This window comes from Oncorhynchus tshawytscha, linkage group LG16, assembly GCF_018296145.1.
Source record: "Oncorhynchus tshawytscha isolate Ot180627B linkage group LG16, Otsh_v2.0, whole genome shotgun sequence".
Taxonomy (NCBI): Eukaryota; Metazoa; Chordata; class Actinopteri; order Salmoniformes; family Salmonidae; genus Oncorhynchus; species Oncorhynchus tshawytscha.
Window position 1 is genome coordinate 87,628,999 of NC_056444.1, and position 26,868 is coordinate 87,655,866.

General features: G+C 44.7%; 1 protein-coding gene across 2 annotated transcripts in view; it reads right to left on the reverse strand.

Moving 5' to 3' along the window:
• Positions 1-349: 349 nt before the first annotated feature.
• LOC121839669 (CD9 antigen-like) overlaps positions 350-26,868 on the reverse strand; it is a 31,513-nt gene continuing 4,994 nt past the window's right edge. For both annotated transcript variants that reach the window (XM_042299856.1, XM_042299857.1), the window contains exons 2-8: positions 10,221-10,323; positions 7,654-7,751; positions 3,989-4,063; positions 3,711-3,797; positions 1,895-1,951; positions 1,705-1,788; positions 350-508 (exon numbers count right to left, since the gene is read on the reverse strand). In XM_042299856.1, coding sequence (XP_042155790.1) covers positions 443-508; positions 1,705-1,788; positions 1,895-1,951; positions 3,711-3,797; positions 3,989-4,063; positions 7,654-7,751; positions 10,221-10,323 — 570 coding nt within the window. In that variant the 3' untranslated portion in view covers positions 350-442. The remainder of the gene's footprint in view (positions 509-1,704; positions 1,789-1,894; positions 1,952-3,710; positions 3,798-3,988; positions 4,064-7,653; positions 7,752-10,220; positions 10,324-26,868) is intronic.

Sequence of the window (26,868 nt, forward strand, 5' to 3'; positions counted from 1 at the left end):
GCCGTTGTGGGGGGACTGGAGTTGGGCCGTTGTGGGGGGACTGGAGTTGGGCTGTGGGGGACTGGAGTTGGGCCGTTGTGGGGGGACTGGAGTTGGGCTGTTGGGGGGGACTGGAGTTGGGCTGTTGTGGGGGACTGGAGTTGGGCTGTTGTGGGGGACTGGAGTTGGGCTGTTGTGGGGGACTGGAGTTGGGCTGTTGTGGGGGGGACTGGAGTTGGGCTGTTGTGGGGGGACTGGAGTTGGGCTGTTGTGGGGGGACTGGGTTGGGCTGTTGTGGGGGACTGGAGTTGGGCTGTTGGGGGGACTGGAGTTGAGGGGGGGGGGACTGGAGTTGGGCTGTTGAGGGGGACTGTTGAGGGGGACTGGAGTGGGCTGTTGAGGGGGACTGGAGTTGGGCTGTTGAGGGGGACTGGAGTTGGGCTGTTGTGGAAGCTCTGCCTGGTTACATGATCTCCCTGCTGTTGCGGATGGCACAGCACAACACCATACTGAAGATCATCCCTATAACCTAGAGAGGGAAAGAGAAAGATAAGAGAGAGAAAAAAGAAGGAAAGAAGGAAAGAAGGAAAGAAGGAAAGAAGGAAAGAAGGAAAGGAAAGAAGGAAAGAAAGAAGGAAAGAAGGAAAGAAAGAAGGAAAGAAAGAAGGAAAGAAAGAAAGAAAAGATGAAATTACACAGATCCACAAAGAATTCAAAAACAAATCCAATTTTGATAAACTCCCATATCTACTGGGTGAAATTCCACAGTGTGCCATCACAGCAGCCAGATGTGTGACCTGTTGCCACGAGAAAAGGGCAACCAGTGAAGAACACACACCATTGTAAATACAACCCATATTTATGCTTATTTATTTCCCCTTGTGTACTTTAACCATTTGTACATTGTTAAAACACTGTATATATACATGTATAATATGACATTTGTAATGTCTTTATTGTTTTGAAACTTCTGCATGTGTAATGTTTACTGTTCATTTGTATTGTTTATTTCACTTTATATATTATCTACCTCACTTGCTTTGGCAATGTTAACACATGTTTCCCATGACAATAAAACCCCTTGAACTGATAGATCGAGGTAGAGAGGGAAAGATGTCAATAATATTTTGTCTTTCATACCAGGTCATGTGTCTTCTCAGTCATGTTGACACTGGTCCACTACCAGGTCATGTGTCTTCTCAGTCATGTTGACACTGGTCCACTACCAGGTCATGTGTCTTCTCAGTCATGTTGACACTGGTCTACTACCAGGTCATGTGTCTTCTCAGTCATGTTGACACTGGTCCACTACCAGGTCATGTGTCTTCTCAGTCATGTTGACACTGGTCTACTACCAGGTCATGTGTCTTCTCAGTCATGTTGACACTGGTCTAATACCAGGTCATGTGTCTTCTCAGTCATGTTGACACTGGTCTACTACCAGGTCATGTGTCTTCTCAGTCATGTTGACACTGGTCTACTACCATTGCTTTAATGTATTGTTGTTCTCATTAATATTGTTGTAGTTAATGGTAATTCCATGAATTGAATTTTGAAAGAGAAAGAGAAAGAGAGACAGACAGAGAGAGAGACAGAGAGAGACAGAGAGAGAGACAGAGACAGAGAGAGACAGAGACAGAGACATTGTTGGAGAGGAATTTAAAGTAGTGTGTTTATGTGTCTGTCTGTGGGAGAGAGAGACACACTCCCCAGTCCTGTTCTCACCATGACTCCAGCGATGCCGATCCCCACGTAACCGATGATGTAGAGTTTACTGTTGAAGAACTCCTTGATGCCCACCTCACAGTCCTACACACGTTAGAAACAACAAAAAGATTTAAATTAAAGTTCCAATCTTTTGCCCAAGTTAGCGATGATGGCTATCGAGGTAGTTATCTACGGTTATTAGTCCCACCTTGGTATCAGCTGGGGCCTCAGGGCAGAAGCTCTGGGACGTTCCACAACAGTTGAGCTGCAGGGGGAGAGGGAGTGTGGATGTTACCATGGTTACGGATAGTCCCGAATGAATCGTGAATAATGATGAGTGACTAAGTTACAGATACACAAATATCAAACCCCCAAGACATGCTAAACTCTCACCATTACAATAACAGGGGAGGTTAGCATTTTATATCATAGCCCCAAGACATGCTAACCTCTCACCATTACAATAACAGGGGAGGTTAGCATTTTATATCATAGCCCCAAGACATGCTAACCTCTCACCATTACAATAACAGGGGAGGTTAGCATTTTATATCATACCCGCAAGACAGGCTAACCTCTCACCATTACAATAACAGGGGAGGTTAGCATTTTATATCATACCCGCAAGACATGCTAACCTCTCACCATTACAATAACAGGGGAGGTTAGCATTTTATATCATACCCGCAAGACAGGCTAACCTCTCACCATCACAATAACAGGGGAGGTTAGCATTTTATATCATACCCGCAAGACATGCTAACCTCTCACCATTACAATAACAGGGGAGGTTAGCATTTTATATCATAGCCCCAAGACAGGCTAACCTCTCACCATTACAATAACAGGGAGGTTAGCATTTTATATCATACCCCCAAGACATGCTAACCTCTCACCATTACAATAACAGGAGAGGTTAGCATTTTATATCATAGCCCCAAGACATGCTAACCTCTCACCATTACAATAACAGGGGAGGTTAGCATTTTATATCATACCCCCAAGACATGCTAACCTCTCACCATTACAATAACAGGGGAGGTTAGCATTTTATATCATAGCCCCAAGACATGCTAACCTCTCACCATTACAATAACAGGAGAGGTTAGCATTTTATATCATAGCCCCAAGACATGCTAACCTCTCACCATTACAATAACAGGGGAGGTTAGCATTTTATATCATACCCCAAGACAGGCTAACCTCTCACCATTACAATAACAGGGGAGGTTAGCATTTTATATCATACCCGCAAGACAGGCTAACCTCTCACCATCACAATAACAGAGGAGGTTAGCATTTTTTTGGGGGGTGATATTTGTGCGTCTGTATCTTTCGCACTCGTCATTATTGACGATTCATTCAGGATTATCCGTAACCATGGTAACATCCACATTAATGTAGAAGTGTTTAGAAACATATTCTGTTATTTACAATAAAAGTGACTCCAAAATGACACAATACATTATTTATCATCTCATTTCTATTGGACACAAAATAATCAGGAACACAACCAAAACAAACAGCAAATGCATCCAACAGGTTTATAGAGTCACAAGATTGATGTAGTTCATTGTGTGATAGGAATATGGGACCAAATACTAAACTTCTGACTACTTTTATACATATAAGTGAATTTGTCTCAATACTTTTGGTCCACTAAAATGTGGGGGACTAAGTACAAAAATACTGTAATTTCTAAATGATTGATCAGATATGAATGGAGATACTCTCAAATTAAAGTAGTACCTCCACAAAACATGGTCCCAAACGCTGTCTCACAAACACCCTCAAATTAAAGCTGCCAGTCTGCACTTCAACCTCATAGTCATTGTTTAATTTAAAATACAAAGTGCTGGAGACAAAATAACAAAAGAAAATGTCACAATAATTATGGAGGGTAAATCGGTAGTTCTACTAGAGTTTAGTATCATTGAAATCAACAATATGCATCTATCGTATGGACTATTGTTTTCAAGCATCGTTTTTTCACCAGAAAAAATGTCAAGCGTTAATGTACTTACAACTCTGTGGTACGAGTTTTGTATCATTGTGTTGTTTTTGTTGTCGTTGTAGGATTTGATGTAATAGTTCTGGACATCTTCGATTATCTGTGAGAAAAGAATCAGACAAGGCCATAAAAATAAAAATAATGATTATATTCTGACAGGTGGCGTTACTGCGACGCAAACGCTCGTCCCTTAGCACGACCACTCCGTCTGAATTGTTATCTGAAGTAAGACAATAAATGACTGTTGGAACCACAATAGCGTGGTGGAGTGGAGCGGTGTATTATGGGTACCTTGTCTTTGTTCAAGAAGCCAAACACACCAGCAGCAACCTCTGCGCCAAAGATTATCAGCAGGCAGGCAAAGAACTGAAACACAAAGACAGGTTAGAGTGGACCGTTTCCATGGTTTCTGATCTGGAACACAAAGACAGGTTAGAGTGGACCGTTTCCATGGTTTCTGATCTGGAACACAAAGACAGGTTAGAGTGGACCGTTTCCATGGTTTCTGATCTGGAACACAAAGACAGGTTAGAGTGGACTGTTTCCATGGTTTCTGATCTGGCTTTATCCTGAGCTCTTGGGAATAGATGATTCGATAACATTGTATTTTTAAAAGGTACACATACTAGCCACTAATTTGTAGTGTGTATGTGTATATAAGTAGCGTATAAAGGCCTTTAATAGGTCTCATGAACCATAATTAAGTGATTTCCTATTGAAACATTATAAGTTATCCAAGTTTGACATAAATGTTGGCTGTCCAATAAGGTCATATCTGGACAGTTTGGTAGAAATATGGTATGGAAATATGGACAACTTTAGCTTTTACTTCACTACATTCCTAAAGAAAATAATGTACTTTTTATTCCATACATTATCCCTGACACCCAAAAGTACTCGATACATTTTGAAAGGAAAATGGTCCAATTGTACACAATTATCATGAGAACATCCCTGGTCATCCCTACCGCCTTTGATCTGGCAGACTCACTAAACACAAATGCAATGTTTGTAAATGATGTCTGAGTGTTGGAGTGTTCTCCTGGCTATCTGTAATGATGTCTGAGTGTTGGAGTGTTCCCCTGGCTATCTGTAATGATGTCTGAGTGTTGGAGTGTTCCCCTGGCTATCTGTAAATGATGTCTGAGTGTTCCCCTGGCTATCTGTAATGATGCCCCCTGGCTATCTGTAAATGATGTCTGAGTGTTCCCTGGCTATCTGTAAATGATGTGTGAGTGTTGGAGTGTTCCCTGGCTATCTGTAATGATGTCTGAGTGTTGGAGTGTTCCCCTGGCTATCTGTAATGATGTGTGAGTGTTGGAGTGTTCCCCTGGCTATCTGTAATGATGTGTGAGTGTTGGAGTGTTCCCCTGGCTATCTGTAATGATGTCTGAGTGTTGGAGTGTTCCCCTGGCTATCTGTAATGATGTTGGAGTGTTGGAGTGTTCCCCTGGCTATCTGTAATGTGTCTGAGTGTTCCCTGGCTATCTGTAATGATGATGTCTGAGTGTTCCCCTGGCTATCTGTAATGATGATGTTGGAGTGTTCCCCTGGCTATCTGTAATGATGTGTGAGTGTTGGAGTGTTCCCCTGGCTATCTGTAATGATGTGTGAGTGTTGGAGTGTTCCCCTGGCTATCTGTAAATGATGTCTGAGTGTTCCCCCTGGCTATCTGTAATGATGTCTGAGTGTTCCCCTGGCTATCTGTAAATGATGTCTGAGTGTTCCCCTGGCTATCTATCTGTAAATGATGTCTGAGTGTTCCGCTGGCTATTTGTAATGATGCGTGAGTGTTGGAGTGTTCCCCTGGCTATCTGTAATGATGTGTGAGTGTTGGAGTGTTCCCCTGGCTATCTGTAATGATGTCTGAGTGTTGGAGTGTTCCCCTGGCTATCTGTAATGATGTGTGAGTGTTGGTGTATCTGGATGTGTTCCCCTGGCTATCTGTAATGATGTGTGAGTGTTGGAGTGTTCAGTGTTGGAGTGTTCCCCTGGCTATCTGTAATGATGTCTGAGTGTTGGAGTGTTCCCTGGCTATCTGTAATGATGTCTGAGTGTTGGAGTGTTCTGGCTATCTGTAATGATGTGGAGTGTTGGAGTGTTCCCCTGGCTATCTGTAATGATGTTTGAGTGTTGGAGTGTTCCCTGGCTATCTGTAATGATGTGTGAGTGTTGGAGTGTTCCCCTGGCTATCTGTAATGATGTGTGAGTGTTGGAGTGTTCCCCTGGCTATCTGTAATGATGTGTGAGTGTTGGAGTGTTCCCCTGGCTATCTGTAATGATGTGTGAGTGTTGGAGTGTTCCCCTGGCTATCTGTAATGATGTCTGAGTGTTGGAGTGTTCCCCTGGCTATCTGTAATGATGTTGGAGTGTTGGAGTGTTCCCCTGGCTATCTGTAATGATGTCTGAGTGTTGGAGTGTTCCCTGGCTATCTGTAATGATGTCTGAGTGTTGGAGTGTTCCCCTGGCTATCTGTAAATGATGTCTGAGTGTTCCCCTGGCTATCTGTAATGATGTCTGAGTGTTGGAGTGTTCCCTGGCTATCTGTAATGATGTCGTGAGTGTTGGAGTGTTCCCTGGCTATCTGTAATGATGTCTGAGTGTTGGAGTGTTCCCCTGGCTATCTGTAATGATGTCTGAGTGTTCCCCTGGCTATCTGTAAATGATGTCTGAGTGTTCCCCTGGCTATCTGTCCCCTGGCTATCTGTAATGATGCGTGAGTGTTGGACTGTTCCCCTGGCTATCTGTAAATGATGTCTGAGTGTTCCCCTGGCTATCTGTAAATGATGTCTGAGTGTTCCCCTGGCTATCTGTAATGATGTCTGAGTGTTGGAGTGTCCCCTGGCTATCTGTAAATGATGTCGGAGTGATTGAGTGTTCCCCTGGCTATTTGTAAATGATGTCTGAGTGTTCCCCTGGCTATCTGTAAATGTTCCCCTGTATCTGATGTCTGTTCCCTGGCTATCTGTAATGATGTGTGTTGGACCCCTGGCTATCTGTAAATGTGTGATGTCTGAGTGTTGGCTATCTGTAAATGATGTCCCCCCTGGCTATCTGTAAATGATGTCTGAGTGTTCCCTGGCTATCTGTAAATGATGTCTGAGTGATTGAGTGTTCCCCTGGCTATTTGTAAATGATGTTCCCCTGGCTATCTGTGTTCCCCTGGCTATCTGTAATGATGTGTGAGTGTTGGAGTGTTCCCTGGCTATCTGTAATGATGTCTGAGTGTTGGAGTGTTCCCCTGGCTATCTGTAATGATGTGTGAGTGTTGGAGTGTTCCCCTGGCTATCTGTAATGATGTGTGAGTGTTGGAGTGTTCCCCTGGCTATCTGTAATGATGTTTGAGTGTTGGAGTGTTCCCTGGCTATCTGTAATGATGATCTGTAATGATGTGTGTTGAGTGTTCCCCTGGCTAGTGTTGGAGTGTTCCCCTGGCTATCTGTAATGATGTCTGAGTGTTCCCCTGGCTATCTGTAATGATGTCTGAGTGTTGGAGTGTTCCCCTGGCTGTCTGTAAATGATGTCTGAGTGTTCCCCTGGCTATCTAACAATAATAACAACAACATTGTGCTGTCTGCTTGGCTTAATATAAGGAAGTTGAAGTGGCTTATACATTTACTGTTGATACTTCAGTATATTTCAAATCAAATACGTTTAGACTTTTACTCAAGTAGTTTTTTACTGGGTGACTTTCACTTTTACTGGAGTCATTGTCTATTACTGTATCTTTACTTTTACTACAGTATGAGAATTGGGTACTTTTTCCACCACTGATTGAGACCTAGTAAAAGGGCCTATAAGTGACTTATAAGCACACTGACGAACTACAAATTAGTGGCTAATGTGTGTACTTCTAAAATACAGTGTTACTGAAGATTCTGAGTTCAGTCAAGATCGGACTAATTATCTAGCTAGCTTGATTGTGTTTTCTGCCCCTCAGGGAAGTGTCAACTCACCGACCCCAGCAGACACTGGGACTCTCTTATGGCTCCACAGCAGCCAAAGAATCCCACCAACATCACTAGACTGCCCGCTATGATAAGGATATACACACCTGGGGGGGGGCAGAGAGAGAGACAGAGAGAGAGAGAGAGAGAGAGAGGAAAACAAATCAGATGAAAGACCATTCAGGGTATTATATATTCAGCGAGACTGTTGCAGTTCCCAGGAGCACCAGCAGAGGGCAGCATTAGACCACAAACAACACGATTATCAACCAGATCATATGCGAGAGAGCTTTACAAGCTGAACATCATCTGCACTAAACAGACATCATGTAGTGACCAGCAGGAGAGGCAGTATTATAACTGTGGACTAAACAGACATAATGTAGTGACCTGCAGGAGAGTCAGTATTATAACTGTGGACTAACCAGACATAATGTAGTGACCAGCAGGAGAGTCAGTATTATAACTGTGGACTAAACAGACATCATGTAGTGACCTGCAGGACCAGTGACCAGCAGACAGTGTGTCTATCTATAGACTAACTAACCATAGAGATGACAGTGTGTCTATCTATAGACTAACCAACCATAGAGATGACAGTGTGTCTATAGACTAACTAACCATATAGATGACAGTGTGTCTATCTATAGACTAACTAACCATAGAGATGACAGTGTGTCTATCTATAGACTAACTAACCATATAGATGACAGTGTGTGTGTCTATAGACTAACCAACCATAGAGATGACAGTGTGTTTACAAGCTATCATCTGACTAAACAACATCATATAGTGACAGTGTGTCTATAGACTAACTAACCATAGAGATGACAGTGTGTCTATAGACTAACTAACCATAGAGATGACAGTGTGTCTATAGACTAACTAACCATAGAGATGACAGTGTGTCTATCTATAGACTAACCAACCATAGAGATGACAGTGTGTCTATCTATAGACTAACCAACCATAGAGATGACAGTGTGTCTATAGACTAACCAACCATATAGATGACAGTGTGTCTATCTATAGACTAACCAACCATAGAGATGACAGTGTGTCTATCTATAGACTAACTAACCATAGAGATGACAGTGTGTCTATCTATAGACTAACCAACCATAGAGATGACAGTGTGTCTATAGACTAACCAACCATATAGATGACAGTGTGTCTATAGACTAACCAACCATAGAGATGACAGTGTGTCTATAGACTAACCAACCATATAGATGACAGTGTGTCTATAGACTAACCAACCATATAGATGACAGTGTGTCTATAGACTAACCAACCATATAGATGACAGTGTGTCTATCTATAGACTAACCAACCATATAGATGACAGTGTGTCTATAGACTAACTAACCATATAGACTAAGACTAACCAACCATATAGATGACAGTGTGTCTATAGACTAACCAACCATATAGATGACAGTGTGTCTATAGACTAACCAACCATATAGATGACAGTGTGTCTATCTATAGACTAACTAACCATATAGATGACAGTGTGTCTATAGACTAACTAACCATATAGATGACAGTGTGTCTATAGACTAACTAACCATATAGATGACAGTGTGTCTATAGACTAACTAACCATATAGATGACAGTGTGTCTATAGACTAACTAACCATATAGATGACAGTGTGTCTATAGACTAACTAACCATATAGATGACAGTGTGTCTATAGACTAACTAACCATATAGATGACAGTGTGTCTATAGACTAACTAACCATATAGATGACAGTGTGTCTATAGACTAACTAACCATATAGATGACAGTGTGTCTATGTCCTTTGTATGTTGGGCCATTCTTGATACACACAGGAAACTGTTGAACGTGAATGTTCTTGACACACTCAGACTGGTGTTTTGTACACTGACTGGACATGCAGATATGCATCTGTTGGGCCCAGATACCGGTTGGGCCCAGATACCGGTTGGGCCCAGATACCGGTTGGGCACAGATACCGGTTGGGCACAGATACCGGTTGGGCACAGATACCGGTTGGGCACAGATACCGGTTGGGCACAGATACCTTTAAAAATAAAGGTAGGGGCGTGGATCAGGAAACCAGTCAGTATCCGGTGTGATCACCATTTGGCTCATGCTGAGAGACACATCTCCTTTGCATCGAGCTGATCAGGCTGGTTACACGTGGTCTACGATTGGGAGGCCGGTTGGAGGCGGCTTATGGTAGAAGAATTAACATAAAATTATCTGGTACCAGCTCTGGTGGACATTCCTGCAGTCAGCATGCCAATTACACATTCCCTCGAAACTTTAAATATTTTAGTGGCCTTTTATTGGTGCACGTTGTGTTTAAATTTCTGTTCAGTATGGAGGCGACATCGCTGTTTTCATACAGTTTATAAGCAGACATTTGTGTGACCCTATTGAAATTACAATCCTCACCGCTTCTCCAGGGCCACTTTCAGCCTCTCTGACATTAATGTCACTCCTCCATGCTCATTGGTTCATTTATAGGCCTCCTCCAGTCCCATTGGCTAACTCACACATCCCCTTCCCTACTGATTGGCTGATTCCTGTCCCTGTACTCACCATAAAAGAAGGTGTCTGGCGCTCCGTCTCCGTTCAGCAGAGCGACGGTCTCAGGATCGAACCGCAACCACAGCCCGACTGCAAGGACCAACGAGCCCATCAACTAGTAGAGAGAGGAGAGAGGGGGAGAGGAGAGAGGGGGAGAGGAGAGAGGGGGAGAGGAGAGAGGGGGAGCGAAAGTGAGTGTGACAGAGAGGAAAGAATATAAGAGAGATAGACACAAATAGCCTTCTAACTTACTCACATTTCCCCTCAACACCAGACCATCAGCATACACCTACATCACACTCCCTCTCCTCTCGGGCATTTCCACGGTAACGGAATTACACTTTCATAATGTATGCCAAAAAACCATTGATTCCAAAAACCATTCAACTCTATGGACAGGGGCTTACTTTGATCAATTTACACGTGCATTTCACAAAAACTAATTTAGTTTAATAACTGCGACGATGCAAAGTATGGTGAACAGAATTACGGTAAAAATCTCCCTCTGGGTTAAAAAAAATAAATAAATGCATTTTTAATGTTTTCTATCTGGGATTTACATTCCAAGATGTCTGCAGAGACATGATGAGACATGATGAGACATGATGAGACATGATGAGACATGATGAGACATGATGAGACATGATGAGACATGATGAGAGAGAATGATGCGTCAGCTATGACATCACACCTCGACAGGTTTTCCTTTGGTTACTGAACTACAGGAGGTGGATCAACACCCGGTAACAGAACTGATCTGTACTATACAGAAAGACATAATAATGGACATGAATATCCTTCTCTTCATGGTCATTTATGCTAAATAGGAACACACTTATTTTTGCATATTTGGGATCTACACACCAGCTATTGTCGTAATTACCTCCTTCCATAAACAAGACCACATTTGGTTGGTCCGAACCAGACCAATCTGAGCCAGTACCGTAGGAAGTCAATACAGTACAGTACAGTAGTTTAGTACAGAACTTTAGTACAATAGTACAGTAATTTAGTACAGTACAGAACTTTAGTACAATAGTACAGTAGTTTAGTACAATAGTAGTTTAGTACAGTAGTTTAGTACAGTACAGTAGTTTAGTACAATAGTACAGTAGTTTAGTACAATAGTAGTTTAGTACAGTAGTTTAGTAGAGTACAGTAGTTTAGTACAGAACTTTAGTACAATAGTAGAGTACAGTAGTTTAGTACAATAGTAGTTTAGTACAGTACAGTAGTACAGTACAGTAGTTTAGTACAATAGTAGTTTAGTACAGTACAGTAGTACAGTACAGTACAGTAGTACAGTAGTGTACAGTACAGTAGTGTACAGTAGTACAGTACAGTACAGTACAGTAGTGTACAGTAGTACAGTACAGTAGTACAGTAGTTTAGTACAGTACTTTAGTACAGTACTTTAGTACAGTATATACTTTTTTGGGAGGGATTAAGGAGAGCAGTGTGTGTGTGTGTGTGTGTGTGTGTGTGTGTGTGTGGACACAGTGTGTGTGTTTTTATTGAGGGAGTTTTACAGTGTGGTGGTGTAGTCTAATGGTCTGTTCAGTGTAGTCTAATGGTCTGCTCAGTTTATTAACTGCCAGGTATTTTCTGGACACAGTGGAAATATCTGGTCTGTTAAGGCCTTTTTGTAGTCTATGGTCTGAGGGAGTTTTCAGTGTAATGGTCTGTTCAGTGTAGTCTAATGGTCTGTTCAGTGTAGTCTAATGGTCTGTTCAGTGTAGTCTAATGGTCTGTTCAGTGTAGTCTGTTCAATGGTCTGTTCAGTGTAATGTCTGTTCAATGGTCTGTTCAGTGTAGTCTAATGGTCTGTTCAGTGTAGTCTGTTCAGTGTAGTCTAATGGTCTGTTCAGTGTAGTCTAATGGTCTGTTCAGTGTAGTCTAATGGTCTGTTCAGTGTAGTCTAATGGTCTGTTCAGTGTAGTCTAATGGTCTGTTCAGTGTAGTCTAATGGTCTGTTCAGTGTAGTCTAATGGTCTGTTCAGTGTAGTCTAATGGTCTGTTCAGTGTAGTCTAATGGTCTGTTCAGTGTAGTCTAATGGTCTGTTCAGTGTAGTCTAATGGTCTGTTCAGTGTAGTCTAATGGTCTGTTCAGTGTAGTCTAATGGTCTGTTCAGTGTAGTCTAATGGTCTGTTCAGTGTAGTCTAATGGTCTGTTCAGTGTAGTCTAATGGTCTGCTCAGTGTAGGTGGTGTAGTCCAATGGTCTGTTCAGTGTAGTCTAATGGTCTGTTCAGTGTAGTCTAATGGTCTGCTCAGTGTAGTCTAATGGTCTGCTCAGTGTAGGTGGTGTAGTCTAATGGTCTGCTCAGTGTAGGTGGTGTAGTCTAATGGTCTGTTCAGTGTAGTCTAATGGTCTGTTCAGTGTAGTCTAATGGTCTGTTCAGTGTAGGTGTTCAGTGTAGTCTAATGGTCTGTTCAGTGTAGTCTAATGGTCTGTTCAGGTGTAGTCTAATGGTCTGTTCAATGGTCTGTAGTGTAGTCTAATGGTCTGTTCAGTGTAGTCTAATGGTCTGTTCAGTGTAGTCTAATGGTCTGCTCAGTGTAGTCTAATGGTGTAGTGTGGGTCTGTAGTGTAAATGGTCTGTTCAGTGTAGTCTAATGGTCTGTTCAGTGTAGTCTAATGGTCTGTTCAGTGTAGTCTAATGGTCTGTTCAGTGTAGTCTAATGGTCTGTTCAGTGTAGTCTAATGGTCTGTTCAGTGTAGTCTAATGGTCTGTTCAGTGTAGTCTAATGGTCTGTTCAGTGTAGGTGTAGTCTAATGGTCTGTTCAGTGTAGTCTAATGGTCTGTTCAGTGTAGTCTAATGGTCTGTTCAGTGTAGTCTAATGGTCTGTTCAGTGTAGGGTCTGTTCAGTCTAATGGTCTGTTCAGTGTAGTCTAATGGTCTGTTCAGTGTAGTCTAATGGTCTGTTCAGTGTAGTCTAATGGTCTGTTCAGTGTAGTCTAATGGTCTGTTCAGTGTAGTCTAATGGTCTGTTCAGTGTAGTCTAATGGTCTGTTCAGTGTAGTCCAATGGTCTGCTCAGTGTAGTCTAATGGTCTGTTCAGTGTAGTCTAATGGTCTGTTCAGTGTAGTCCAATGGTCTGTTCAGTGTAGTCTAATGGTCTGTTCAGTGTAGTCTAATGGTCTGTTCAGTGTAGTCTAATGGTCTGTTCAGTGTAGTCTAATGGTCTGCTCAGTGTAGGTGGTGTAGTCTAATGGTCTGTTCAGTGTAGTCTAATGGTCTGTTCAGTGTAGTCTAATGGTCTGCTCAGTGTAGTCTAATGGTCTGTTCAGTGTAGTCTAATGGTCTGTTCAGTGTAGTCTAATGGTCTGCTCAGTGTAGTCTAATGGTCTGCTCAGTGTAGGTGGTGTAGTCTAATGGTCTGCTCAGTGTAGGTGGTGTAGTCTAATAGTCTGCTCAGTGTAGTCTAATGGTCTGTTCAGTGTAGGCTTTAATGGTGTAGTCTAATGGTCTGTTCAGTGTAGGCTTTAATGGTGTAGTCTAATGGTCTGTTCAGTGTAGGCTTATGGTCAGTTCAGTGTAGGCTTTAATGGTGTAGTCTAATGGTCTGCTCAGTGTAGGCTTTAATGGTGTAGTCTAATGGTCTGTTTGTGAGGGTAATTTCCATCAGCGCAGGGGGAGGGGGTGTAGCTCTAAGGTCTGTTATAGTGGGTTAGGGGGAGGGGGGGGTGTAGCTCTAAGGTCTGTTATAGTGGGTTATCAGCAGTTATAGAACAGCAGAGAGGGGGGGGGTGTAGCTCTAAGGTCTGTTATAGTGGGTTATCAGCAGAGAGAGAGGGGGAGGGGGTGTAGCTCTAAGGTCTGTTATAGTGGGTTATCAGCAGAGAGAGAGGGGGAGGGGGTTAACAGTGTAGCTCTAAGGTCTGTTATAGTGGGTTATCAGCAGAGAGAGAGGGGGGGGGGGGGTGTAGCTCTAAGGTCTGTTATAGTGGGTTATCAGCAGAGAGAGAGAGGGGAGGGGCTCTAAGGTCTGTTAGGGGTTAACAGCAGAGAGAGAGGGTAGCTCTAAGGTCTGTTATAGTGGGTTATCAGCAGAGAGAGAGAGGGGGAGGGGTGTAGCTCTAAGGTCTGTTATAGTGGGTTATCAGCAGAGAGAGAGCTCTAAGGGGTGGGTTAACAGCAGAGAGAGAGGGGGGGGGGTGTAGCTCTAAGGTCTGTTATAGTGGGTTAACAGCAGAGAGAGGGGGGTCTGTTATAGGCAGGAGGGGGTGTAGCTCTAAGGTCTGTTATAGTGGGTTATCAGCAGAGAGAGAGAGAGGGGGTGTAGCTCTAGGTTATAGGGGTTATCAGCAGAGAGAGAGAGGGGGGGTGTAGCTCTAAGGTCTGTTATAGTGGGTTATCAGCAGAGAGAGAGAGCTCTAAGGTCTGTTATAGTGGGTTATCAGGGGAGAGCTCTAAGGTCTGTTATAGGGGTTAGGGGGTGTAGCTCTAAGGTCTGTTATAGTGGGTTATCAGCAGAGAGAGAGAGAGGTCTGGGGGTTATCAGGGGGTGGGGGTGTAGCAGCAGAGAGAGAGGGGGGTGTAGCTCTAAGGTCTGTTATAGTGGGTTATCAGCAGAGAGAGAGGGGGGGGGTGTAGGGGGTTATAGTGGGTAAACAGAGAAAGAATGAAGATGAAAAGAAAGTATGAGAGTGAAAGAGGAAGGACGGGTGGGGAGGGGAGGGGCAAACCCCATTGTATCTGATGAGAGAGTGGAGGGAAAGGGGGTTTAAAAGGGGGAACCCTGTTGTACGATGTTGTTTAACAATTCTCTCCCTCTCTCCACATATATAACCATCCTTTACAGAGGGGTTGGCTACAGACAATTGTGTGCCTAAATACAGCTAGGTACCTCAGCCCAAAGGGTTTTACTCTCATGTCTGACCGTGGGGGGAGGAGTGGGTGACCACACCCACTCCTCCCCCCACGCCAACTTTGCCACCACCGCTGAGGAAAAAAAAAAAAAATCATAGGGGAAACACTCGTGTGTTTTTCATCTCCTAAAATGGCTTTGCATTCTGTGCTGGAGAGACATGCAGGCACATGGGCACATTCATTCAGCAGCCTTTACCAGTGTCAGAACTACAGTTGAAGTTGGAAGTTTACATACACTTAGGTTGGAGTCATTAAACTTGTTTTTCAACCAATTCACACATTTCTTGTTAACAAACTATAGATTTGGCAAGTCGGTTAGGACATCTACTTTGTGCAGGACACAAGAAATGTGTCCAAAAATTGTTTACAGAAAGACTATTTCACTGTGTCAATTCCAGTGGGTCAGAAGTTTACATACACTAAGTTGACTGTGGCTTTAGACAGCTTGGAAAATTCCAGAAAATGATGTCATGGTTTTAGAAGCTTCTGATAGGCTAATTGATATCATTTGAGTCAAATTCAAACTCAGTGCCTCTTTGCTTGACACCACAGGAAAATCCAAAGAAATCAGCCAAGACCTAAAAAAAAATGTAGACCTCCACAACTTTGGTTCATCCATTGGGAGCAATTTCCAAACGCCTGAAGGTACCACGTTCATCTGTACAAGCAATAGTACGCAAGTATAAACACCATGGGACCACGCAGCCGTCATACCGCTCAGGAAGGAGACGTGTTCTGTCTCCTAGAGATGAACGTACTTTGGTGTGAAAAGTGCAAATCAGTCCCAGAACAACAGCAAAGGACCTTGTGAAGATGCTGGAGGAAACAAGTACAAAAGTATCTATATCCACAGTAAAACGAGTCCTATATCGACATAACCTGAAAGGCCGCTGAGCAAGGAAGAAGCCACTGCTCCAAAACCGCCATAAAAAAGCCAGACTACGGTTTGCAACTGCACATGGGGACAGAGATCATACTTTTTGGAGAAATGTCCACTGGTCTGATGAAACAAAAATAGAACTGTTTGGCCATAATGACCATCGCTATGTTCGGAGGAAAAAGGGGGAGGATTGCAAGCCGAAGAACACCATCGCAACCGTGAAGCACGGGGGTGGCAGCATCATGTTGTGGGGGTGCTTTGCTGCAGGAGGGACTGGTGCACTTCACATCATGAAGCAGGAAAATTATGTAGACATATTGAAGCAACATCTCAAGACATCAGTCAGGAAGTTAAAGCTTGGTCGCAAATGGGTCTTCCAAATGGACAATGACCCCAAGCATACTTCCAAAGTTGTGGCAAAATGGCTTAAGGACAACAAAGTCAAGGTATTCAATCCCATAGAACATTTGTAGGCAGAACTGAAAAAGCGTGTGCGAGCAAGGAGGCCTACAAACCTGACTCAGTTACACCAGCTCTGTCAGGAGGAATGGGCCAAAATTCACTCAACTTATTGTGGAAAGCTTGTGGAAGGCTACCCAAAACATTTTACTCAAGTTAAACAATTTAAAGGCAATGCTACCAAATACTAATTGAGTGTATGTAAACTTCTGACCCACGAGGAATGTGATGAAAGAAATAAAAGCTGAAATCATTCTCTACTATTATTCTGACATTTTACATTCTTAAAATAAAGTGGTGATAAATGCTGAGCTGTAGTCGATGAACAGCATTCTTCCATAGGTATTCCTCTTGTCCAGATGGGTTAGGGCAGTGTGCAGTGTGGTTGCGATTGCGTTGTCTGTGGACCTATTTGGGCGGTAAGCAAATTGGAGTGGGTCTAGGGTGTCAGGTAGGGTGGAGGTGATATGATCCTTGACTAGTCTCTCAAAGCACTTCATGATGACGGATGTGAGTGCTACGGGGCGGTAGTCGTTTAGCTCAGTTACCTTAGCTTTCTTGGGAACAGGAACAATGGTGGCCCTCTTGAAGCATGTGGGAACAGCAGACTGGGATAAGACTTGATTGAATATGTCCGTAAACACACCAGCCAGCTGGTCTGCGCATGTTGAGGCGCGGCTAGGGGTGCTGTATGGGCCGGCAGCCTTGCGAGGGTTAACACGTTTAAATGTTTTACTCACATTGGCTACAGTGAAGGAGAGCCTGCAGGTTTTTGTAGGGGGCTGTGTCAGTGGCACTGTATTGTCCTCAAAGCGAGCAAAGAAGTTGTGTAGTTTGTCTGGGAGCAAGACATCAATGTCTGCGTTGGGGCTGTTTTTTTTGTCATCTGTGACTGTAGACCCTGCCACATACGTCTCGTGTCTGAGCCGTTGAATTGCAACTCTACTTTGTCTATACTGACGCTTAGCTAGAGTCCAATGAAGTTCTTTCAGGGCCGTCGAGGTGTCTGCTTGGGGGGGAGGTGGGGGTGTACACGATTGTGATCGAAGACAATGCTCTTGGTAGATAATGCGGTCGCATTTGATTGTAAGGAATTATAGGTCAGGTGAACAAAGGGACTTGAGTTCCTGCATGTTGTTATGATCACACCACGACTCGTTAATCGTAAGGCATACACCCCTCCCCTTCATCCTACCAGAGAGATGCTTGTTTCTGTCGGCGCGATGCGTGAAGAAACCGAGTGGTTGTACCGACTCTGACTGATGACCTATCCAGAGTGAGCCATGTTTCCGTGAAACAAAGAACGTTACAGTCTCTGATGTCCCTCTGGAAGGCTACCCTTGCTCGGATTTCGTCTACCTTGTTGTCAAGAGACTGGACATTGGCCAGTAGTATACTCGGGAGCAGTGAGCGGTGAACCCATCTACGGAGCCCGACCAGATGACCACTCCGTCTGCCTCTCCTGCGGCGCCGTTGTTTTGGGTCGCCGGCTGGGATCCGATCCATTGTCCTGGGTGGTGGTCCAAACAGAGGATCCGCTTCGGGAAAGTCGTATTCCTGGTCGTAATGTTGGTAAATTGATGTTGCTCTTATATCCAATAGTTCCTCCCGGCTGTATGTAATAAGACTTCAGATTTCCTGGGGTAACAATGTAAGAAATAATACATTAAAAAACTAAATACTGCACAGTTTCCTGAGGACCTGAAGCAAACAAGAAGAGGCATCTCTGGTCATCTGGTGTGTCACCATAACAAGAAGAGGCTCCATCAGCTGTTCTGTACCAGTGTGTCAGAGCTCCATCAGCTGTTCTGTACCAGTGTGTCACTGGTTCTGTACATCTGCTGTTCTGTACCAGTGTGTCAGAGCTCCATCAGCTGTTCTGTACCAGTGTGTCAGAGCTCCATCAGCTGTTCAGAGCTCCATCAGCTGTTCTGTACCAGTGTGTCAGAGCTCCATCAGCTGTTCTGTACCAGTGTGTCAGAGCTCCATCAGCTGTTCTGTACCAGTGTGTCAGAGCTCCATCAGCTGTTCTGTACCAGTGTGTCAGAGCTCCATCAGCTGTTCTGTACCAGTGTGTCAGAGCTATATCAGCCCTGTCTGTCTGTGACTGAGGGTTGTTGTTAATCAGGCCTGTCTGTCTGTGACTGAGGGTTGTTGTTAATCAGGCCTGTCTGTCTATGACAGAGGGTTGTTGTTAATCAGGCCTGTCTGTCTGTGACTGAGGGTTGTTGTTAATCAGGCCTGTCTGTCTGTGACTGAGGGTTGTTGTTAATCAGGCCTGTCTGTCTGTGACTGAGGGTTGCTGTTTATCCAGTTGCCTGCATGATATACATCAGTTTCCCAGTGTCACAGTGACAGCACAGCTACATGCTTTTCATCTACTGCCCAAACGAGCTACAGCCCATCTATGGCTGACTGACCGACCGACTGAATTACTGGCTGGCTGACTGAATTACTGGCTGGCTGACTGAATTACTGGCTGGCTGACTGAATTACTGGCTGGCTGACTGAATTTTTGGGCGAGTTGGATCGGGTCACTTTTAGTCAAGACGTTGACCAACGTTGGTAGACGGTATGATTTTTAATACTGTGTAAAGAAATCGGTAATAATATGGGAGGTACTTGGGAGCTGCGCTATGCCACTGCTTAGAACTACATGTCAGGTATGTGTCAGTGATCTCCAGCTCAGGGCTCCAGCTATGCATTTGGTTTGCTAACTTGCTAGCTAAGTTAGCTATAGGTCAAGATCAATCTTCTTGGTTACAGCAGAGACATTCTAGCCTGGGTGCCAGTGTCTTTAGCTAATCCACTTATTGTACTCCTGGTCACTGCCAAAGAGACTGGCCTTTCTGCCATCTTCAAATATCAACATTCTATCATTAAATGAGCTTGAGGCGAAGACAGGAGTTGATCCTGATTCGATAACCCCTCCAATTTATCCTCCAATCACAACAATTATCCAAATATTGGAACTATCACTTTTTTTTCTCTCTCCACAGAACACATTGGTATCCAGTTGCTAAGCAACCATTGTTGTGAATGATATTGCGAACGCCTTGGATAGTAGAAAAAGTTGTGCTGCCGTGTTTACTGACCTATCGAAAGAGTCTTTCGATTGGACTGGGCTCTGACGTTTGCTTAGGGTTAAAGCATTATCGCCGTGAAAGAACCCTAGCCATCATGGCAGTATCGGAGGTTCTAGAGCTTCAGAAAGGTGGCCCGCTAGTCATTGGTACTAGCTAGATCAATAACATCGATGATATCACGAGAAACTGTCAAATTCATTTACACGCTTACTATTGGCCAAGCATTTTCTAAATTTGAAATCTGACTTTCTGGTACTGCAGAAGACACTTTCTGATCTTAAGTTGGAGCTAAAAATGCGAACAAAACAAAATATATGCGCTTCTCTAAACTACATCATTTTAATCTAAATTAATATAAAATGACAAGTCTAAATGGTATAGAAGTTGAACTAGTTTGTTATAAATATCTTGGTATATGATGGTCTCTCATCTCATGGCTGTCCTCTAGCCTCTCCTGGCTGTCCTCTCGCCTCCCCGTCTGGTCTCTCTATCCTCCCCAGCCTCTCCCGTCTGGTCTCTCTATCCTCCCCAGCCTCTCCCGTCTGGTCTCTCTATCCTCCCCAGCCTCTCCCGTCTGGTCTCTCTATCCTCCCCAGCCTCTCCCGTCTGGTCTCTCTATCCTCCCCAGCCTCTCCAGTCTGGTCTCTCCTCCCCAGCCTCCCCGTCTCCCCCCCAGCCTCTCCCGTCTGGTCTCTCTATCCTCCCCAGCCTCTCCCGTCTGGTCTCTCTATCCTCCCCAGCCTCTCCCGTCTGGTCTCTCTATCCTCCCCAGCCTCTCCCGTCTGGTCTCTCTATCCTCCCCAGCCTCTCCCGTCTGGTCTCTCTATCCTCCCCAGCCTCTCCCGTCTGGTCTCTCTATCCTCCCCAGCCTCTCCCGTCTGGTCTCTCTATCCTCCCCAGCCTCTCCTGGCTGTCCTCTCGCCTCTCCTCCTCTCCTGGCTGTCCTCTCGCCTCTCCCGTCTGGTCTCTCTATCCTCCCCAGCCTCTCCCGTCTGGTCTCTCTATCCTCCCCAGCCTCTCCCTGTCTGGGTCTCTCCTCCCCAGCCTCTCCCGTCTGGTCTCTCTATCCTCCCCAGCCTCTCCCGTCTGGTCTCTCTATCCTCCCCAGCCTCTCCCGTCTGGTCTCTCCTCCCCAGCCTCCTCCCCAGCCTCTCCCGTCTGGTCTCTCTATCCTCCCCAGCCTCTCCCGTCTGCCTCTCCCGTCTGGTCTCTCTATCCTCCCCAGCCTCTCCCGTCCCTCTATCCTCCCCAGCCTCTCCCGTCTGGTCTCTCTATCCTCCCCAGCCTCTCCCGTCTGGTCTCTCTATCCTCCCCAGCCTCTCCCGTCTGGTCTCTCTATCCTCCCCAGCCTCTCCCGTCTGGTCTCTCTATCCTCTCCAATCTCTCCCGTCTGGTCTCTCTATCCTCTCCAATCTCTCCATAACAAGGGATTTGAAAGTACTACCAGGCCCCTCCCCCACTGGATATCATCCCCCTCTCTGTCTGCAGCGGAGGAGGTCTGGGGACTGGGTAGGAGAGGAGGATAAACTATGAAAGGAGAGATAGAAGCAACATCCCCTCTGGTGTGTCTCCTCTCTTTATCTAGGTCAGGATCATAAAGAGAGACAGTTGGGGTCTCTCTCTCTCTCTGATGGATAGAGACATAGTGTCGTGGATCGTATTAGGGTTCAGTAACCGTGGTGGATCGTATTAGGGTTCAGTAACCGTGGTGGATCGTATTAGGGTTCAGTAACCGTGGTGGATCATACTAGGGTTCAGTAACCGTGGTGGATCAAACTAGGGTTCAGTAACCGTGGTGGATCAAACTAGGGTTCAGTAACCGTGGTGGATCGTATTAGGGTTCAGTAACCGTGGTGGATCGTATTAGGTTCAGTAACCGTGTTCAGTAACCGTGGTGGATCGTATTAGGTTCAGTAACCGTGGATGGATTCAGTAACCGTGGTGGATCGGGTTCAGTAACCGTGGTGGATCGTATTAGGGTTCAGTAACCGTGGTGGATCGTATTAGGGTTCAGTAACCGTGGTGGATCGTATTAGGGTTCAGTAACCGTGGTGGATCGTATTAGGGTTCAGTAACCGTGGTGGATCGTATTAGGGTTCAGTAACCGTGGTGGATCGTATTAGGGTTCAGTAACCGTGGTGGATCGTATTAGGGTTCAGTAACCGTGGTGGATCAAATGAGGGTTCAGTAGCCATCATGTAGCATATTAGGGTTGAGTGCCTTTCTCAAGGGCACATGGACAGAGGAGTTTTCAGATTGTCGGGTCAGCTTTCAAACCAGCGACCTGCCGGTTACCGGCCCAACCCTCTAACCGCTAGGCTACCTGCCGGTTACCGGCCCAACCCTCTAACCGCTAGGCTACCTGCCGGTTACCGGCCCAACCCTCTAACCGCTAGGCTACCTGGCTACCTGCCGGTTACCGGCCCAACCCTCTAACCGCTAGGCTACCTGCCGGTTACCGGCCCAACCCTCTAACCGCTAGGCTACCTGCCGGTTACCAGTCCAACTCTCTAACCGCTAGGCTACCTGCCGGTTACCGGCCCAACCCTCTAACCGCTAGGCTACCTGCCGGTTACCGGCCTAACCCTCTAACCGCTAGGCTACCTACCGGTTACTAGCCCAACACTCTAACCGCTAGGCTACCGGCCCAACCCTCTAACCACTAGGCTACCTGCCGGTTACTAGTCCAACTCTCTAACCACTAGGCCACCTGCCGGTTACTAGTCCAACTAACCACTAGGCCACCTGCCGCCCTATCTGTTGTTTTAAATGATACTGTCAATCCTTCAGAGGAAACCTACAGTGAGGGAAAAAAGTATTTGATCCCCTGCTGATTTTGTATGTTTGCTCACTGACAAAGAAATGATCAGTCTATAATTTTAATGGTGGGTTTATTTGAACAGTGAGAGACAGAATAACAACAAAAACATCCAGAAAAACGCATGTCAAGAATGTTATACATTTATTTGCATTTTAATGAGGGAAATAAGTAATGGATGTCTCATGGTGGCAGGTAGCCTAGCAGTTAAGAGCGTTGAGCCAGGACCTGAACATGTCGCTCGTTCAAATCCCCTTGCCAACTAGCTGAAAAATCTGTCGATGTGTTAAGCAAGGCACAACCCTAATTGCTCCTGTAATTTTCTCTGGATTAGAGTGTCTGCTAAATGAAGTCCCATAGATCCCTTCATTACAAAGCTCTACTACAAGAGATTCCAAACCCATCCACAAGGTTTGTTAACTTCAAGTTCCTCGGGTCTCGACTAGGTAAATACACTATGTTTTAAAAAAGGACCTCATGTTCTGGTCACAGTCAGGTAATTAAAAATATTGATTACCTTCTTACTGAAGAATGTAACGTTTTCTATTGAATCTGATTTTGATTTGATTGTGTCTTGTGAAAAATAAATACAACTAAACTGTCAATTGAAACGTAATGGTGGAGTATACAAAAGGAGTCAACTTCGAGTACCTTTATCTCATGAACGTGTTGGCATTCAGGTCCAAAAAGGCACTGTCTGAGCAACATGGCCTAACATGTATGGAAAGTTGTGTTTAAATCAAAAGGGATGCTGTCAAAAACTAAATGAATTCACATGGATAAAACAAAACACACTCCACTAAGCTAACGGCTAGGCTAAAACCCACTAAGGTATGCTAGGCTAAACCCCATTCCACTAAGCTAACGGCTAGGCTAAAACCCACTAAGGTATGCTAGGCTAAACCCCATTCCACTAGGCTAACGGCTAGGCTAAAACCCACTAAGGTATGCTAGGCTAAACCCCATTCCACTAAGCTAACGGCTAGGCTAAAACCCACTAAGGTATGCTAGGCTAAACCCCATTCCACTAAGCTAACGGCCTAAACCCCATTCCACTAAGCTAACGGCTAGGCTAAAACCCACTAAGGTATGCTAGGCTAAACCCCATTCCACTAAGCTAACGGCCAGGCTAAAACCCACTAAGGTATGCTAGGCTAAACCCCATTCCACTAAGCTAACGGCCAGGCTAAAACCCACTAAGGTATGCTAGGCTAAACCCCATTCCACTAAGCTAACGGCCAGGCTAAAACCCACTAAGGTATGCTAGGCTAAACCCCATTCCACTAAGCTAACGGCCAGGCTAAAACCCACTAAGGTATGCTAGGCTAAACCCCATTCCACTAAGCTAACGGCCAGGCTAAAACCCACTAAGGTATGCTAGGCTAAACCCCATTCCACTAAGCTAACGGCCAGGCTAAAACCCACTAAGGTATGCTAGGCTAAACCCCATTCCACTAAGCTAACGGCTAGGCTAAACCCCATTCCACTAAGCTAACGGCTAGGCTAAACCCCATTCCACTAAGCTAACGGCTAGGCTAAAACCCACTAAGGTATGCTAGGCTAAACCCAATTCCACTAAGCTAACGGCTAGGCTAAACCCCATTCCACTAAGCTAACGGCTAGGCTAAAACCCACTAAGGTATGCTAGGCTAAACCCCATTCCACTAAGCTAACGGCTATGCTAAAACCCACTCCACTAGGCTATGCTAAAACCCACTCCACTAGGCTATGCTAAAACCCACTCCACTAGGCTATGCTAAAACCCACTCCACTAGGCTATGCTAAAACCCACTCCACTAGGCTATGCTAAAACCCACTCCACTAGGCTATGCTAAAACTTAACAGCTTTGTCAAAAGGGCACTGCACATGCGAGCTGTTTCATGTGACAGATGAAAAAGCCCATTCGTAATGTAGAAAGAGGAGATCTGATAGGCTACTTGTAAGCAAGATAAGACATGCCTCATATGTATGAGGACGTTCAGCTTTCAAACAATGAAGTATATGCTTTCTACAGCTCATTGAAAAGGGGTGTGAGAGGCTCTGATAAAGCCTGCCTTCCGTTGCTGTTTGATGCCGCATTCAAGACAACTGGGAAATCCCTGACTTCCAACTTCAGCGCATTCAAGACAACTGGGAACTGCTGAAAAAAAAAATTAAACGAGCTCCAACTGAGGAAAAAATAACTTTGAACGGTCATCCAACTGGTGAACTCTGGCCTCTTTCTAGAGCTACGACTTTGTGACCTGAAGATCACTGATTTCATGATTTGAACCCCCCACCCCTCAGAGTTCGACGAGGGTCGGCGAGGATTCCATACTGAGGAAAGTCGTATTGCATGCTCATGAATGTGCTGGTTCTCATACCACTGCTGCCATTTCAACGGCATTTGAGAACATGTTTGCAACGTGGAAACATGAACACACTCCCAGCTCCATTTGAACAACTGACTGGAGAAAGAAGCTCAACTGGGTCTGCAGCAGACGTGAAACCCCCGCCATGGAATTGAAACCCCCCGCCATGGAATTGAAACCCCCCGCCATGGAATTGAAACCCCCCGCCATGGAATTGAAACCCCCCCCGCCATGGAATTGAAACCCCCCGCATGGAATTGAAACCCCCCCGCCATGGAATTGAAACCCCCGCTATGGAATTGAAACCCCCCCGCCATGGAATTGAAACCCCCCCCGCCATGGAATTGAAACCCCCCGCCATGGAATTGAAACCCCCTGCTATGGAATTGAAACACCTGCTCAACAGAAATGCCAACACAGACCATCGGGTTAACTTGGAAAAAGTACTCTAGTAGAGGCTGTGAACACGCGGTGGCATTCTCTATGAGCCTCTACTGTGTCACCACCATGCTAGATGATAGGTACAAGGACCTCTACTGTGACGCCACCATGCTCAATGCCAGGTACAAGGACCTCGGTGTCACACCATGCTAGATGATAGGTACAAGGACCTCTACTGTCACACCATGCTAGATGCTAGGTACAATGACCTCGGTGTCACCACCATGCTCGATGCCAGGTACAAGGACCGCTACTTCGATGCAGACAAGAAACAGGGTTTACGTGACATGTTAGACACAGCTGGACAAGATGGAAACCGACACAGTGACCACGGACAGACAGAGCTGAAACTTCGCTGCTTGACATGTATGATGAAATCCTGGTTGAGAATGAACAAATGAACAACGAAACAGCTGTAAGTGAAAGAAACAGGTTTAGTAAATAAATAGATGTTTTACTGTTATTGGGGACATATGTAAATGCCAACAAATGGACGTTTTTGGTGAGTGTGGTGTATTTCAACTATTTAACTGTACTAGAATGCTTAAAAGGCCGCTAAAACTTTTAATATTGGTTATCGGGTATAGTTTTTCTGGGCAAGGAAAATATTGGACATCGGTACATCCCTAATACATAACTAATATATTGTTAACAAGCGCCAATTTAATTCCTCTAAATTATGCAAATATAGACCAAAGAGCATTACCAGTCAAAATGTATTTATTGACTGGTATTTCCATCAGTGTCGAGGCTATAAAGCCGACCATTCAAGTGGTATTTCCATCAGTGTAGAGGATATAAAACATTATTTCACAATGGGATTTTTTCTTCTTCTCTTGGACAATTGGCCGGAACCAATTTCATTTATCAGCTATTACCGGCTAACGAAAACCATGCTCATGAGTCTAAAGTGTCACGGCAGCAGGTGTGTCACTAATTTCAGAGGCTAAGTTCAAACATCCTGTCACAGTGGCAACAGTTTCTTCACATCCTGTCACAGTGGCAACACTTTCTTCACTTCCTGTTGTGTGTAAGATAAGAGAAAGAGAGAGTGAGAGAGAGCAGGTACTTAGGACCACCATATGAACCTAGATTTGGTCTTCACGGCCTGGAGGTTGGCTTCTGATATTCTACCAAGCCCAAGGGCAGCCTAAAGCCTGTATTGATATGAATAAATTAAAAAACATCAGTTGCATGTGCATAACATAACTAGGCAACTTGTTAGTGCTCAGCGATTAACCCATTTCTTCGTGGGTTTCATTAAAACGGAACTAATTGACTCACATCGGTTCAAATTCTTCAATTCCATTTAGTTCTGTTTTTTTTGTGTGGGAGCCAAACACGCAATTTCTCTGAAGAAATCAAATCATTCACGAGAAATATGAAGTCAAGAACTATGTGGGATGCTGGGCTTCAGGGAGTTGTAGCTTTCATTAAGCAAATATTCAACCTAGTTCAGTTCATAAAACGTGGTAATTAACTACAATGACCACAATCCTTGCGCTTGTTCTTTCAGATTTTTATTTTACCTTTATTTAACTAGGCAAGTCAGTTAAGAACAAATTCTTATTTTCAATGACAGCCTTGGAACAGTGGGTTAACTGGTCTAGGAACAGTGGGTTTAACTGCCTTGTTAAGGGGCAGAATGACAGATTTTTTTACCTTGTCAGCTCTGGGATTTGAACTTGCAACCTTCCGGTTACTAGTCCAACTCTCTAACCACTAGGCTACCCTGCTATCCCTAATGGGT